The 17,005-nt window shown below is 52.5% G+C and overlaps 1 protein-coding gene across 1 annotated transcript in view; it reads right to left on the minus strand.

Annotated features, from left to right (window-relative positions):
* ubr4 (ubiquitin protein ligase E3 component n-recognin 4) overlaps positions 1-17,005 on the minus strand; it is a 56,457-nt gene that overhangs the window by 11,087 nt on the left and 28,365 nt on the right. Inside the window, 37 exon segments of the mRNA XM_049017482.1 lie at positions 138-279; positions 544-653; positions 746-903; positions 1,728-1,857; positions 1,931-2,058; positions 2,153-2,237; positions 2,609-2,699; positions 2,965-3,308; positions 4,027-4,155; positions 4,498-4,623; positions 4,713-4,851; positions 5,008-5,247; positions 5,650-5,843; positions 5,950-6,037; positions 6,144-6,229; positions 6,332-6,476; positions 6,605-6,773; positions 7,270-7,491; positions 7,899-7,977; positions 8,099-8,326; positions 8,758-8,907; positions 9,048-9,257; positions 11,341-11,454; positions 11,538-11,742; positions 12,096-12,264; positions 12,996-13,059; positions 13,061-13,134; positions 13,340-13,444; positions 13,673-13,850; positions 14,296-14,426; positions 14,524-14,548; positions 14,550-14,636; positions 14,845-14,966; positions 15,137-15,277; positions 16,047-16,221; positions 16,495-16,629; positions 16,729-16,792. Coding sequence (XP_048873439.1) covers positions 138-279; positions 544-653; positions 746-903; positions 1,728-1,857; positions 1,931-2,058; positions 2,153-2,237; positions 2,609-2,699; positions 2,965-3,308; positions 4,027-4,155; positions 4,498-4,623; positions 4,713-4,851; positions 5,008-5,247; positions 5,650-5,843; positions 5,950-6,037; positions 6,144-6,229; positions 6,332-6,476; positions 6,605-6,773; positions 7,270-7,491; positions 7,899-7,977; positions 8,099-8,326; positions 8,758-8,907; positions 9,048-9,257; positions 11,341-11,454; positions 11,538-11,742; positions 12,096-12,264; positions 12,996-13,059; positions 13,061-13,134; positions 13,340-13,444; positions 13,673-13,850; positions 14,296-14,426; positions 14,524-14,548; positions 14,550-14,636; positions 14,845-14,966; positions 15,137-15,277; positions 16,047-16,221; positions 16,495-16,629; positions 16,729-16,792 — 5,182 coding nt within the window.

The raw sequence follows: 17,005 nt of genomic DNA on the forward strand, positions 1-17,005 counted from the left end.
ATGCAAACCGGCAATCTGATGTTGTGACACCTTAGGCAAAATGATCACAATCATCGGCTGGTACTAAAACCATTACCCACTATCCACACTGCCGTGCCAGTTTATTACTGTGAGGAACGTCAATCACCCAAAGCTACCTTAGTGATCAGGTTGCCGACATAGGGGAGGACGCCCCGAGCTGCCAGGTACACTTTCCAGTGTGCAGGCTTGATGAGCTTCTGGTACAGCGCCAAGTACTCTGCCGCACACTCACCGGCGATGCTCAGCTCATCCAGGTAACTGGGGAACCCAAAACCAGCGGGTCACCTACACCTGCACGCGCTACAGTGTGCGACCGTCTTGGGTGTACAAAGTCAGTAACATTCATATGAGAAATGGTAATCTCAAAAAGGCCCAAATTAACACATACCATGTTAAGGTGTCTGAGAATTCAACACGAAACTAAAATATGAATTTGAAACCACTGTTTCAGTACTTGAGGGAGGCTGCGGGACTGGTTAATTCCTTAAACGTGACGTAACTATCATTCGAGGGAATGATTACCTAGTGAGCAGGTCAAGGACGTGTTGTTTACGGCTGGGAATGGAGGTGAGAGCTTCCACTATGGTGCAGGCGGCCTGCCTAGCGGCCTGTGTCGCGGGTGTGAAGAGCACCTGGAAAAGAGAGAGGGAGGGACTTAGGAGACAACAGGCAGGGCAAGCCAGGCGCTAATTTGGAAGACGGGGGGGTCCCAAGGTCAAGTTACCTGCCGTAGCCAGTTGTTGTGCCCCAACCTGAGGTCCAGGGGCGACGTCCTCTTCCCACGTTTACTCATAAACTGCTTCCATTTCCAGACGTACTTCTCTAGTAGGTAATGCTTCCGTATGTCAGCCTTGGAGAGGGGCTTTGAGACGGGTTCTTGGCCTGGGAAAGTTTTTAACGGGGCACAAGAAACAAATAAGCCCATCTGACTCGGCAGAATCACTGTAGCCTTACGGCCCATTCATATGTCATCAGGGGCACGTTACAGAAGTTTCATCAGCAGGTACTGACTGAAGACGGCAGCAGTCGGCGTGCACGTAGCCTAGGTTTTTACGTCTAGCAGAAATCGTGCACGTTTGTGTGCATCGAACGTGCACGTGAGAGATAAATTGGGTATTTCCGGTAGGCGGCAGCGTGGACTTTCAGAGATCAGCAGTCAACGAGAAAAGAGAAGGAGGATAACTGTTATTCTTCTTGTAGTAGTTATGGTGAGCAGTTGTACGAAGAGGGTCGGAGGTACTTGCACATGTAATTTAACATAGTGTCTCGGCATTATACCGAGGTATACAGTATTTTAAAAAGCAGCACTATTCCAGCATTTTCAAACACTGGTGATAATATTCGCCAAGCCGAGGGAGGATTCCCAGCTAATTGTGTCGCAAGGATTGCAAAATACCTTACAAGTCACCCTGTATTGGTATAAGTCATTTTGTTTGTTATAGTAATACCGCCCAAGCCTTGACTAATATCTTTAAAACTGTTCTTACAGGTTTACCCGTTTTACTACACTGCTTACGTCGTGCAGACGTGCAATACGTCTGCCCCCTACTGGTCTGGTGGAATATCACCAATGTATCACACAACCATCTGCATCCGCAGCTAAATGTAGAACGAACATAAGCTGCCACAGGCGTGTGGGAATAGTGAAGTATGAACTAGGCTTTACTTCAACGTCACCATACGGTTACAGAGAGAAAGAAACTCACCTCTGGCTGGAAGGCACTTTTTCCAGGCTTCGTAGGACGCCTTGGGGTCCTTTTTGAGCCAGAGCTGGGCCTGAGCGTGTATCTCGTTGCTATAGGGCTTGACAGTGGTCAGGGACTCAACAGCAGCATCCTGATAGACAGACTGAGTCAGTTGCTGATCTTTCGAATGCTGATGAACGTGGCCTAAAAGAACAAACGGCTACCTTGTTCTTTTTGCTGGTGGGTGAGGGTGGCTTAATGAGCTTCTGCAGGATCTTCAGACACATCAGGGTGATGTTCTCCACCACCACCGGGGTCTTAATGTTCACGGCCATTAGGAAGAGGCTGAGAGCTGCATGGGCGGGAGAGTGAACCTCAGCACTGATGTAGTGTCATGGATGGAGTGCAGAGGTCGTGTGCCGCCCCAGCCGAGCACCCAGACTCACCACAGCGAAGTCGCAGTTCCCAGCAGCCTCCCTCTTTAGCTATGGAGTCGGTGAGAAGCTGCATCTCGTACTGAAGGCTGCTCACCTACAATGGAAGGGCCGACACATCCTTGTCATTTCATTCATTATTTTGCCATATTATTCCCTCAGATCTGAGTATGTCGGTACCAGGCTGTCCATTTTTTGCTCCCTTCCAGCTTTCTGCCTACTGGGAGCTAGAAGGGAGGAAAAACGTGGACTGTCTGCGGATCCCTGTGGACCGGATTCGGAAACACTGGGTGTTTGACTATCCATTCAAAGACAGAACATGCTACCTCATGGGACTTGAACCCACAATCCTACTGCGCCATCTGACAGAGTTGAGGTGTGTACTGGATGAGGTACCTTTGACAACTGAGATGGAGTGGGGTTCACACAAGATCAGGTCGTTGTGCAACTCAACGCTTGGGTACCTACCAGGTCAGGGTTGGCCCAGTGGCCCTTCAGTGCAGCAGACACTTTTGCGATGATGAGGTCATTCATCTGCTGAGTGGCATCAGGATGATCTCTGAGAGGAGATGAGCAAAGCGGTCAAATTCAGTGGTCTAAAGAATGAACAACGCTAGTTTTCAATGACCATCCGTGCAAAAATTACTGTAGACCCACAAAAGGCTGAAAGCACGACTCCTTACATCACAGACAAAATGTCTAGAAAGTGCCACAACGCACCAGATGCTGTCCAGCTGACTTAAGGACTGGAGTTCGGCCCAGACAACTGCACCAATCCTTAGAGATCATGGAAAGCGGCACCCAAACGCCCGCGCTTGCTGTACCTGGTGAGTAGGCAGATCAGCTGCCGCACCTCCTCCCGCATGGCGCCAGTTCCGCGCCGTAGGTTGTACTCGAAGAGCTCACGGATGAGGCCCTGAAGCACCAGGATCTGCCGGATGGATGGGTTGGTGGCCAGGGCGCGCAGCAGCGCTATGCAGTGGCCGGTGACCGCCGACGCGCAGCCGTAGCACTTGGTGGAGGAGGTGTGGCCGCAGCCCAGGACGGACAGCGCGCGGTACTGGCTGGCGGTGAAGGTGGGCTGGGCGCCGCTGCGTGACGACTTGGTCGCTGCCTCTCGCTGCTGCAGGTCGTATTCCAGCAGCTCCTTGCGGGATGCTAGGACTTTCTGGAGATCAGAGGAGCCAAGGTCACCGCCTTGTAAATCTCCATCAGGAATTACGTTTTTTTTTGCCCGTTCACACAAATAAATACAACTCTCACGGAAATTCTTGGAACGCTTCCTTAATTCTAAAAAAAAATTTATCAAATTTACTGGTTTCATAATAAATGTCCATTGACAAGCAATATCATAATATTTTCATTCAGTTCTGCTCTTGCTATTTTGCTATTAATTGCAATTGTAGTCACTGGCTCCAAAAGAACTACTTAACACAAATGTTTGGTGTTACGTTATTGCAAAGGTGATACTAATTAAAAAGCACCCAATTATGCTTATCAATGAATTTAACTAAGAACTACTTTTAGAACTTTAATTTGGGTTTCAATTTAATACGGACTGAAATAAATGATTTACTTGGTTGTTTCTAACGTGACAAATACTTTTGTAAACAAATTAAGTAGTGCAATATTTTTTACTGAACTAAGAAAGCATTCCAAGACATTCTGTGAGCACCGAATTTCACAGAAGCAGTTTGGAAGTCATGCCAAACAGTGTTCCCTCCTAGAACTTTCTCTATTGGTGAGAACCAGTATGTTACCCGCCAATACTAAAAACACTCATCTGTCACTCCTTAGGTCCAAGAAAATTTGCATTACAGGTTCCGCAGAACTACCACACAGTACTAAGGGGGATACAGTAAGAGAGCTGCCCCTGCCCACCGCACCTGGATGATTTTGGAGAGCTCGTCGAAGGAGGTTTTGCAGTCACCACTGTACTCCTGCGCCAGCTGCTGAATGTACCTGTTCACACTGGCGGAGGAGCCCCCCATCCCCGCTCCGGAGCCCGCGTCATCCTGCAGGCAGTATGGGGGCAGAGCATAGCAGCACACAGGGTGGCAGGTAAGGATTTCTGAGGTACAACATCCAAGAGAAACCTCTCTACATGCTACCACAGCTAATGATACATTCAGAGGAGCATCTGCAGGACAGGGACAATATGATCTTAACATCTATGACAAACTTTCAGAAAGTCGCTACATCAGTAATGAAAATTTTAAGAATTTTTTTGCATTGAATTTATAATAGAATCACATGACTAAGCCTAGCATGATGAGATAGCTGGTGTGAGACAGACATGGTGTGGTGTAAGCAGTCAGCAGCGGCTCTATGCGAACCTGTGATGTCATGCCCCTTACCTGGGGCTTCTCCGGGGCCGCCTCGTTCACCTTAGACAGCAGGCTCTCCAGCTGCGGCCGGTGCCCCATGAGCTGGTGGTAGACGCGGTCCGCCTTGTCCAGCAGGGTGTTGATGTTGGTCACAGCCTGCGGGGACTCGGTGGAGTCAGAATCTGACGGAGCGCCGTCACATTTACAAGCCGGAAAGCGGCCCAAACAAGAACCACGCGGCCCACCTTCTTCCTGTCTTCTTCATTCTCTATGGGGTCCACGGCGCAGCATGGCTTGGCGTAAAGCATGAAATCGAAGCGTGCGTATTTGCAGAAGCCGCATGCGTTACACAGGAAGGGGTCCTTCTCGTCATAGTTAATGGACCTGGAGGCATTCAAACAAAACAGAATATATACATATTAGTTGTGCTTCACAAGGCAGAAACTAGTGAAATAATTTCCCACTGTCCGCACAGCCGTTCTGATCTGACACGTTGGTGGCCACAACACCTACAGCCAATACGCTAGAAAGACGCATCACCTGCACTTGTGGCATTGGTAGACGTTCTCGCCACAGTTGCCGCACACGCCCGGGTTGGCCGGCACGGATGCACTGCACCGCGGACACTGCAGCGTTTCCGTGGACGCCTGGTAGTTCTCGTAGAAGTCGGCGAACTCGATCATCAGGTTGGACGCCACGATGGGCAGGGGGAGGTCGATCTTGACCTCAGTTTGCCCTGGGGTGAGCTGGACCTTCTTGGCTTTGTGCCACCGGGCGGGTCTGGGTGGGGGGCGGGGCAGGTTAGTGAAAATACATCCCATACAGGATGGTGAACATTTAACGAGGCAGCGGTGATTATTACAGCCTCTCCCCAGGTTACGATGAGGTTACGTTCCAACAATCCTATTGTAAGGCGAAAATGCATTTCAATACAGTACACAAAACCTAACAGACATCATAGCCTAGCCTACCTTAAACATGCTTAGAACACTTACATTAGCCTACTGCTGGGCATAATCATTAACATAAAGTCTAACATCTAAAAAACTGTTGAATATCTCATGTGTTTTATTTAATATGACGGTAAAAAGCATTTACCCATCGGAAAGTTGAAAATATCGAAATATCGTAACCCGGGGAGCTCAACAAACAAGAGGACTGAGGGGAAAGTCCAGAACTCACTTGTTCTTCAGCTCCACGATGGCCTGCACCGTCCTGTTGTTGTAGTAGAGGTTGATGGTGCGCACCATCTTGGTGCGCTTCAGGTCGCCGACCTTCACGGTAACCTTGCTGATGGTGTGGCTGCCCACGAGTTTGACCACCTGCTGTGTGGTGGTGTAGCGCGTGTCCACTTTTATGGAGGAGAGCTTGATGTTCTGATGGGCAGGAAAAGGAGCCAAAGGTTTGTGGGGCTGTTTATTCGAGCAGCCAATGGGAACAGTGCGGATCTCCGGAACAAGACGAGAGCTCGTTAGCACTCACAGAAAACGGCACTTCGGGGTTGTTACAGACTAGGCAGGGGTCACTCTCCAGGTAAAACCCATCGAACTCCACCAATCCAGACAAGGTGCTGTGAAATGACGACCAATCATATCACTGAAGTGTGTAAGGCTTCTGACTTAAAAACAAAAGGCGCCACCCACCGCGTGTGACACCCCAGAGGCGGACGCACTTACTTGTAGATATTGGAGTTGGGGTGGTTGGTCAGAATATGATTTTGAGCTCTTAAAATCTCCACAGCCTTCTGAGAGTATTCCTTCAACTGTAAACACAAGAGACCACCACTCCAAAAACCAGCTCACCTTCCCCGCCATAAGTCCACCAAGAGCTCAAAGATAATCCGAGGGCAGTGTTTTTGTTTTACCTTCTTCTCAGTCTGTGGAGTCTTCAAAGAGAAATAGCCCAGCAGGTCCACGAACTGGGCGGCCTTGCGCCCATATGCCGGGAGCTCTGGCCAGATGGCCCATGTGAGATCCAGGAGCAGTTCCTGCTGGGACTTACTGGAGTTCCTGCGCAGGATGCAAATTCACATCATAAGCAGCCGATACACCAAGAGCGCCTTTTTTTTCAAACAGTCATCAAAAAAGTTAAGGCCAAGTTAACCTGTCGCATGACATCTGCGGGTGCGTGTGGGTACCTGTAGATATGCAGAGCCAGGCAGTGAGCCTGCCAACGCACGGAAGAGGAGTTCGACTCCAGCAGGAAGCAGCGCAGGAACTGGATGAGGGTCTCTTTGTCGGCTAATTTGTTGAGCTGACTGACCAGTGCGGTGCACAGCTGGTCCTCCTGGCTTCCCACGCCGTCGCCTTCACGGGGCACGGGGACGGGTTAAACGCTGCATGCATGCATGCATCGGGAGGAACGCCTCACGCTCCACAGCAACGCGCACACACTCATTCAGACTAGTCACCTCCACAATCTACACAGTGGACCAGATCTGTTTTAACTTGCAGGGAGCCAAGGGTTTGGGGTTCCATGATAGGGTCCCCCAATCCAGATCAATCGGATTATGTTCTAAAGTTTTTGTGGCTGCAGTCATTCAAGGTCTCTCCTCCCTTGAAATTGTTCGCTTTATGGGGCCCCTAATAGGGGCAACTTACATATAAACTGTAACATGCTCCCGCAAATACACACTGCTCTATTTGAGGGTTTAATCTGAAGGAAATGAGCCGTTGTTTGATTGCAGGTAACCTGGGGAAGCGATTAACCCGCCCATCGCTCCTCAGCAAGTCAGACGGCAGTGCTAACGCTGACCCACGGGGCTTTCAGTGTCACTGCCCCTCCCAGTCCGACTTCGCTTACCATCCTTCTCTTTCTCCTTGTCCTCCTTCTTGCTCTTCTTACTGGAGGACTTGCTTTGGGAGGACTGGGAGGAGCCGGCCCCACCCGTAGAGCCAGCGGAGGACCCGGACGAGGAGGTGAGCACCTTGCTGCCGCACAGCGCGCAGGATAGCAGCTGCAGTAGCACTGGGGACACGCCCTCGTCTACTAGGAAGCTGACCTGCAGCAGAAAGTAGAGCACCGCTGGGGGGGCAGGTGGGGGGGGGGTCATAAGCCACATAAACATCTGAGAGAGGATCAGCAATATTCCAGGACTGCTTTGATAAGTAGCCATCCACTATTATTAAAACTGATTACAATTTTTGAGGTCTTTTAAAAGACCCCGACTTTTGATGCATAAACACCTAAGGCAGGTTCTCTCATTGTCCGGACAGTGGTCCGTATGCGGAGGAAACGCCAGTTAATCTGGGTCCAGTCAATAATGCACCTTATGAATCAATATGTTTAATGTAAAAAGGTTTAATGTGGTTTGAAGTACCAGAATAAGTGTACAATATAAATACCAAAAGTAAGATGAAATCCAGATGACATTTCAAGGCAGAAAAAACCATTTATGCGAGTGGCAAAAGCGTAACGGTGGGGTCACTTACAGTCGTCCTTCATGCAGAACTTCTGCCAGTTGATGGTCCTCTGGGTGGCGATCTCCGCACAGGCTTTCAGGTGCTCCATCTGAGAAAGGGGGGCAGACCGGAGATGCAGTGTCAGGAAGGAAACCTTCCCCCCCCCCGCCCGCAAACATGGCACCGAAAGCGTGACGCCCAAGGCCCCGCCCCCGGCCGCCTGCACTCACCAGGCTAATCAGGGTGTCGTACTGCAGGGCGGAACCGGACGTCGCCGTGACGATGCCGGCCCGCTGGAAGATGCCCTGCTCCTCCAGCAGCCTCTTGATGGCGCGCACGTGTGAGTCCAGCGTGTGCAGGTCGCGCAGCTGCCGGTACTTATCCTTGGAGCCGCAGATGAACAGCAGCAGCTTGCGGACCTGCCGCCTCACGAACGGGGTCTGCTGGATCATCAGGTACTGCGGGGGGTAAGAAGAAGGGTGCATGAGGACGGGTGACACATGGGCAAGCAGAAACTGGAAGCCCCCATGCCACTGGGGCACACTGCGGTATTTTTAAATCTTGGGGGAACTTTATTGGCAAGATTTCAAAATACCAAAATAATGTTGTTTTTGAAAATACCATAAAAATACCGCATTTCGCACTATATATCTGGGCAGCATAGCTGTATGAAAAAAAAATCTATTCTTCCCATGCTTAGCTGGGTGTTAAGACACAGCCCTACCTTGTGGCAATGTGCAAAACTGGGAAAATGAAATGATGAAATTAAATTAAACTGAGCAAAAGCTGCTTCATATAAAAAGTTGGCTAAGTGGATGGGTCTGTTTTATCTGGCTATTGATATACAAATAAATGGAACATGCATGAGAGCTGGTATAAAAGGGCAAACCTCAGACAGGAAGTAAAACCAGCAGTGGTCGAAGATGGGTGGTGGGATGCGCGAGTTGGCGTCGGCGATCTTCTTGATCTGGTACGGCAGTCGCAGCACCATCTCGGTGAGCAGCTGGGAGTAAGCCTCGAACACGTCGGCCGCATGGCCCTGCGTCAGAGGACCCAGCCGTTAACGTGCTGCTGCTCACGGCAGCTGGTCGACAACTCAGAGGCCAGATGCAGTTTGTCAGACAAAGAGCACATTCGGCAGCAGACATGTCTGACGGGTTAAACCTGGGGCACACTCACCTTGACATACTGGCGCAGGAAGAAGGGGCTCATATCCGGGGGTGAGGAGGAGGTGTGGGGCTTGAGGAGCTGGCTGGCAGCGGCGGGCTCCTCCTCACCCTGCTGCGTCTTCCAGAACTCCAGCAGGGATTTGAGCACATGCAGACAGTAGTCTATGGCGCCGGAGCTGAGGAGGGCTGTTGCCGTTGCATTGGAGATGAAGGACGAGGACTGGTGGAGAGAGAATGGGAAGGGCAGTCACGACCGATGGAAACCACAGCTACTGCGTCGGAGCTCGTCAACGTACAGCATCCTCTGGCAGACAGCGGCTGCCCTTAAACCATCCTAGATTATCCTGTGCAGTCAGTCTGACACTCCCTATGATCTGCTTCCCGCCTGCTACTTTACCGCCCCCCACTGAGTCAGACAATAACTGATGCCACACAGTACCCCCCACTCCACCAAAGGCATTGAAGTCTGACTGCTGGGTAGTGGTAAAAGGATCAGGCTTGAACATGCTGATATGATTTGAAATTTAAACTGTTGATTTTGTTTTACACTTTCAAAAATTCCAGCAATGTGACCTAGCAGTATTAATAGAAAGTGTTCAGCGGTGGTATTTCATCATACCAGCAATAAAGTTTTTTAGGACGGTCTCTCCTCCCGTAGGCAGGGAGTCAGGAGAGGAGCTCCTGCTCCTGAAGGTGGTTAGGGCGACAGTGTCTCCTCTTGAAGGGAGCCAGTCAAGGGGAGAGCGCGCCTCGACTTGAAGGGAGCCGGTCAAGGGGAGAGCGCGCCTCGACTTGACGGGAGCAGGTCAAGGGGAGAGCGCGCCTCGACTTGACGGGAGCCGGTCAAGGGGAGCGCGCGCGCCTCGACTTGACGGGAGCCGGTCAAGGGGAGCGCGCGCCTCGACTTGACGGGAGCCGGTCAAGGGGAGCGCGCGCCTCGACTTGACGGGAGCCGGTCAAGGGGAGAGCGCGCCTCGACTTGACGGGAGCCGGTCAAGGGGAGAGCGCGCCTCGACTTGACGGGAGCCGGTCAAGGGGAGAGCGCGCCTCCACTTGACGGGAGCAGGTCAAGAGGAGAGCGCGCCTCCACTTGACGGGAGCAGGTCAAGAGGAGAGAGCGCCTCGACTTGACGGGAGCAGGTCAAGAGGAGAGAGCGCCTCGACTTGACGGGAGCAGGTCAAGAGGAGAGCGCGCCTCGACTTGACGGGAGCAGGTCAAGAGGAGAGAGCGCCTCGACTTGACGGGAGCAGGTCAAGAGGAGAGAGCGCCTCGACTTGACGGGAGCAGGTCAAGAGGAGAGAGCGCCTCGACTTGACGGGAGCAGGTCAAGAGGAGAGCGCGCCTCGACTTGACGGGAGCCGGTCAAGGGGAGAGCGCGCCTCGACTTGACGGGAGCCGGTCAAGGGGAGAGCGCGCCTCGACTTGACGGGAGCCGGTCAAGGGGAGAGCGCGCCTCGACTTGACGGGAGCAGGTCAAGAGGAGAGAGCGCCTCGACTTGACGGGAGCAGGTCAAGAGGAGAGAGCGCCTCGACTTGACGGGAGCAGGTCAAGAGGAGAGAGCGCCTCGACTTGACGGGAGCAGGTCAAGAGGAGAGAGCGCCTCGACTTGACGGGAGCAGGTCAAGAGGAGAGAGCGCCTCGACTTGACGGTAGGCGGTCAAGAGGAGAGCGCGCCTCGACTTGACGGTAGGCGGTCAAGAGGAGAGCGCGCCTCGACTTGACGGTAGCCGGTCAAGAGGAGAGCGCGCCTCGACTTGACGGTAGCTGGTCAAGAGGAGAGCGCGCCTCGACTTGACGGGAGCCGGTCAAGAGGAGAGCGCGCCTCGACTTGACGGGAGCCGGTCAAGGGGAGAGCACGCCTCCACTTGACGGGAGGCAGGAGGAGAGAGCACCTCCTCTTGATAGGAGTAAGGAGAACAGCATTGCTTCCTGAAAGTAGTCAGGAGGAGAGTGCCTCCTCCAAAAAGCAACCAGGAAGAGAGCGTATCCTCCTGAAAGCAGCCAGGAAGAGTGCATCCTCCTAAAAGCAACCAGGAAGAGAGGGTACTCTCTTGAAGGTAGCCAGGCAGTCTTCTGAAGGGAGCCAGAAAGAGAATGACTCCTGAAGGTATCCAGGAGGAGAGGGTATACTCCTGCAAGCATCCAAGAGGAGAGCATATCCTCCTGAAGGCAGCCAGGAGGACAGCATCTCCTCCTAAACACAGCTAGGAGGTGAGTGCCAAATGTCACAGTGTACGAAGGTGGTTTGTTACTCTGTACCACACTCTGGTGTTGCAGGTCACAGCAGGGGGCTCCATATACCTCTGAGGACGACTTTGACCCAGACTTAGTGCGCGACATGAAGACACTCAGCAGTCTCATGATGACCAGATGGACCTCATTCATGGTGCTGCGCTCATTCTTCTTGGAGATGTCCTGAGGGTCCAGATTAGAGAAAACGATAAACCCACATGCAACCAAGCAGATGTGACTGCCCTGGCACAGGTGGAGTCACCCACCTTCTTGTTCATGCCAAGCTCAGCGATGAGCTGGGCCAGCAGGTCGTCCAGAGCGCCCTTGTCCTTCTCATCATCTCCGTCCAGGTCGGCGGTAAGCATGAGCACCACTTGCATGTAGGGGATGGCGCGGACCCCACCCACAGTGTGTAGCTGGGGCAGGTGTTGGAGCAGACGCTCAAGCAGCATCAAACGGACCATGTGCAGCCTACGGGGGGGGGGGGGGGTGCGGGACCAGAAGCTCAGATACGGGGAACAGAACTAAAGTGATAGTAAAACTCCCACAGCATCATCTGCGTGAAACTAAAACATTAACAGCATGTGGAAACCCCACCCCCCCATTCTGAGTGACTGAAAGAATAAAGTTCCCATTACATTTGACAGAATACCGACATTTCCACGGCCGATATCTCCAGAACTAGGCAACTCCCAGCAGAACATCCATACTGGATAGATAGCACTGAAGCTCCTCTAAAACATGTATTTTTTCAGTTTGAAGTAACCCCTCCCCCCAGCTTGTGTGAAGGTAAAGCAGTAAGAGCATCACAGCCCCTGACATACCGGTTACTGGTGTGGATGTCACCCTCCGTCTCGCCCTCCCCCTCAGAGCCCTCGCCCTCCTGCTGGGCTGTGGTGGTACTGATGGCGCCAGTGCTAGAGCTGATGCTGCCAGGCCCGGGGGGGTGTCCTTCGGCGGTGCCGTCGCCGTAGGCGCTGCTGCGGCCTGACACTGCACACAGGGCAGGGAGAAGGTTAGCACAGCCGCATACAGGGGCAGGCCTGGCATGAACAGAAAGCTGGGCCAGGATGCATCCACACACACACACACACTCCGAGCCCCCACAACATCGGGGGAGTGTTTTCACATGTATGACGTTTTGGGGCAGGATTAGTTTTACCTGGGGACGAAATGCAACTGAAGCAATTACAGAGGAGGTTCGTAATTTTAATACAGCCTGAATCTGCTATGTCTGTAATTATTACAAGCCCCCAGAGAAGAAAATTCAGGAGCAAATTATCCTCTGTATGTCAATATACTGTATTTAAATTTGTAAGCTACCGTGCGGTTGGGAGAAGAAAAAAAAATTGACTGTGTTTGATTAGTAAATGAAGAGGACAGGTCACCCAAAACTGAAAATTCTGTTGCTATTGGCTTTTGAGATGCAATAACTGTGACATTAACATGAGGACGGGATTAGTTTTATTTCCAATATGTCTGATAAACCGGGGAGAGACACTTCTTATTCCGTCCGAATCAGCCTGTCAAATCATTTTAATAACTACATACCGAACCCTCCGAGTTAAGTGATCAGGTCCTAAGAGGGCTTTGCAGAGAGCTTCGCGATGTATTTAATAGGTAACAGGTGATGCGATTTGTAACGAGTGCCACTTGACTGGCTAACAGAAAGGAGGTCCGTCCGTGTCCCCCCCCCCCCCCCGCCTGGTCGGGAGCTTCCTTACCGCTGTGCTCCCCAGCCACCGAGTCGACTGCGCTGCCCCCGCTTTCAGAGCCCACGCTGCCCCCCGTGCTCGGCCGGCGAGGTGCGCAAGGTGGAGCCGTCGGTGGCCGCCGTGCTGCCTTCGTCGTCCGAGGCTGGAGCTGAAAGCATAACCAGGGCTGTCACAGGACAAAGACAGCTGGCGTCTGCATGGGGCTGCGTCACCTCCGTCCCCGGACCCCCCCCCCCCCGAGCATGAGAGTATTTCGTAACCCACGGAAGATCCAGACACGCGTGCGATTGAAACAGCCATCGACGAGCGGCGTGCAGGCGGGCCGAGCGCAGCGGTGAGTCGAGGGTCATTACCTGAGGCAGTGGTGTCCGAAAGGGTCCCAGCGTCCAAGGAGGAGGAGCTGGGCGCCTGGCCGGAGAGGCCCAGGCTCTGGAGGCCTAGGGCACTGCTGCTGCTTCCTGCATGAGAGGACAGGTGAAACAGCAGCCTGAGCACGCAGCAGGAAGGCCAGCGAGCACAGAACACACAGCAGAGTCTCGGCAAAACGATGGCCAGAGTCCATGCATTATAAGGGAGTACAAACAGAGCCCGAGTAGGACGAAGAGACTCGAAAGAGGAGTTTGGCCACATAGCTGGGTCTCTAGGGAAGGCGTGGGAGGGTCACTGCGAGCATCCGGCACCCCGACCTTGCTGGTCCTGCTGGAGGCTGAGGGCGATGGCCAGCTCCACCATGGTCTCGTCGTCTGCGTCGGGTGGGATGTCCAGCATCGGGGGGAAGCCTTCAGCCCCAGCCAGCAGCGCCTCCAAGGGGGAGGGGTTCCCGTTGGTAACGTTCTCCGCAGTCTCCAGCACCATGGACTCGGACTGCGGGGGACACGGAGAAGGGGATTACATAACAACTGCCTGCTCCAGCATGAGTCACGAGAGGCACAAAAAATGTACAGAACTACACAAACACCAGCTGAAATATACTTATACCTTATACAGACCTATGGAGATTACTTTAGACATAAATCTATCACACTTAAAGGTCACAATATTATCATAATTCTATGAAATGCAAATCCAGAGTTGCAAATCGCATTTTACATGTATGAATCCTAATTTGTGAGTTTTTCAAACTCAGGTTATAATGTTGAATTTCAATTTACATGTTTACAACTTCAGCACTACATTGACGAATCATTAGTTATGCAGGGGAAGTGACAGTAGCCAATGGGTGTTCTTATACAATAACGGACACTGATTTTGAACAACATGCAGACAGCAGGGTTCTCTGTTTAAGGGGCCAGACACTGGCGGAGCTCACCACCATCTCGAAATCGCCGTGATCCACCTCGCTCTGCTCCTGGCTCTCCTGCCTGCCACCGTCACCGCCGGTCATCCCCGAGGTCTGCATCTTCTCATCCGCGTCGTCGTCATCGTCGTCGTCTTTGTCTCCTGCGGAGGTTGGGAGGGATGACGATGTGGTGGGAGGAGGAGGTGGGGGGTGCGGGGTGATACCTGAGGGGGTACAGCGGGGCCCACGGAGACCTACCCATGGGGGTGTTGGAGCGAGGGGGGTGACGGCAGGGTCACGTGTCGGCGCTTGTTCCTAGGCCTCAGCACTCGGATCAGCGCCTGCTTACAGGCGAAGCTCACGGCTGTATCCTGCAAAACCCACACGTGGCACGTGAGTGCCACCCGATGGTCAAACTCGGCATTTACACTGGTGATAAAATGACAAGTTGGGTGCATCACGTGTAAAACTGGAAATTGGACTGCTTATGAGATGTTAAGGTCACAATAATAATTACTATCAATGAAAATAATTCCACTTGTAAACAGTTCCACTGTCTGAGAGCTCGGCGACACCCACGGGGCAAAGCAGCATCTGCATGTAGATTTTCGAGGCCAAGTCGATGCAGTCCAGTTCGCAGGTGCAGTAACCTTGAATGATGTCTACCAACGCATTCACTGTGGCCTCAATATGGGTCAAACCTGAGATGGTACCGAAGGGAAGACTCTGCTCAGAAATGCCGGTGGGACAGTTCAGAATAACAGCCTTAATATCCGCTACGGCCCAGGGGATATTCTCAGATCATCTTTGTTCGTAGTTAGTCCAAGAGCGGAGGAGGGAAGCCCTCCTTGTATTTGGGATCGGGGCTCACCGGGTAGGCAGGCGGGGGCCAGGAAAGCATTCTTGGGTTTGAGAGAATGCAGCTTCCAGAACTGGTTCACCAGCTGCATGATGAAGCTGCAGCCCTCGTTCTCCACAGGCTTCTGACTCTCCTTGCTGTCATTGCCTGATTCTGGAGAGAACATCATCATCATCACCAAGACCATCATTATCGTCTCCACCACCACCCATCATCATCCTCATCAGTCATACCACTTGCAGTTCAGACTAGGTCATCCATCTGAAGCTACGCAGGTTTGGGCTTGGCCAGTATTCGGAAACTAGGTACTTGCTGCGGGATGAGATGTTGGTGTGGCTAACAGTTTAGCCCATCCAGGGATCTGTGTGGATCCCAGTGCCCCAGTGCAGTGACCGGGACACTGTGCTGTAAAAATGGCGCCGACCTTCGGATGAGACGTGAAACTGAGGTTCTGATTCTCTGAAGTCATAAAAGATCCCTTAGCATCTTTTGAAAGAGTATGCGTGGTAGCCTCATGCCCAAGCTAAAATTGTCCCCTGCGGCACTTTCAAATCTGGCCCCCTAATCGTCCCCTATATCTAATTGGTCAATCCTCTTCTACCCCTTCACCACTTCAGCTACTGTGTGGTGAGTGTACTGGTGCAGAATGGCTGCCATCGCATCATCCAGGCTACACAATGGTGGCGGTTGAAGTGGCTCCCGACTGGTTCTGTAAAGCACTTTGGGTGTCTTGAAAGTGCCGTATAAATGTAACATGCATTCATACATTCTCATCGTCATCATTCACTCAATTCCCGGCACAAGCAATGCCAAGGAGCAAGCATGCTTATTAGAACCGCCATGCATAACGGTCAGATGGGTTTCCCAGCCATCCTGCCCTCCCCCGCAGCACTCAGAGACTGCGCCGCCCTGCTGGGCACACCTGAGTCAGCAGTGGGCAGCTTGGATTCTGTGAAATGCACTAGGTTGTTGGGCCTCATGATGGCAATAGAGCGGGCGGTGATGACAAGCCTCTGGAAGACGTCGGGGTCCAAGTCCTTGCCCTCTTGGCTACAGCTGTTCAGGCACTGAACAGCATTGCTCAGCAGAGACTGGTCCTGCACACGGGGAAGCAGTTAGTTAGCAGTGTGTTTGGTAGTAAGAGGCACATTAACACGGTCAGACATGTAATTTTTAAGTAGGGGTGCATTAAAGCACCAATGGATAGTAATTACAGCACAAAACTACATACAATTACAGATGTGTTGAACCTTTACTTGAATATCCACTGAACACTGAAGTAAACCAGTGTTGTACAATAAGCAATTAAATCATCATACAGACTAAAGGCTTGATTCTACATGACATGGGCATTTCACCGGAGCGCCGACCTTGTGGTTGTGGTAGGCAGTGCGGCTGGTGTGCAGGCTGGCCAGGAGACCCTTGGTCTGCTGCTGGACGCCGGCGGGAGTGGGCATGGAGAGCAACTGGGTGGCCAGGTCGAGGGCGGCCGCTTTGTTTTTCTCCTGTGGGGGGGCCACATACCCCGGCATGGAGGGGTCAGAGTCTAAGCCGGGCCTCCGAACGCGCCAGCCGGCCGCGCGGACCCTCTCTGTGACACCCACCTTCTCGCCCGTCGAGCACACGGCGAAGCAGCTCTCCAGAGCTTCCAGGGAACTGACCACCAGCCTGGAACGGAACACGAGTTAGATACGGAGGAGGGAGTGGGCAACCTGAGGGCATCTGAGCAGCAGAAAACTACAGACGGGGGGGCCAGCACAAAGCGTGAGGGGGGGGAACAAGCCCAAGTAGCGACACGCCAACTACCATCTGCAGAAGGTCAGGACACACTTCCCGGTCAGATGCTTGGAAAGGAAGCCAGGTAACTTATTCTTGCCTTGT

Source organism: Brienomyrus brachyistius, chromosome 6, assembly GCF_023856365.1.
Source record: "Brienomyrus brachyistius isolate T26 chromosome 6, BBRACH_0.4, whole genome shotgun sequence".
Classification (NCBI taxonomy): domain Eukaryota; kingdom Metazoa; phylum Chordata; class Actinopteri; order Osteoglossiformes; family Mormyridae; genus Brienomyrus; species Brienomyrus brachyistius.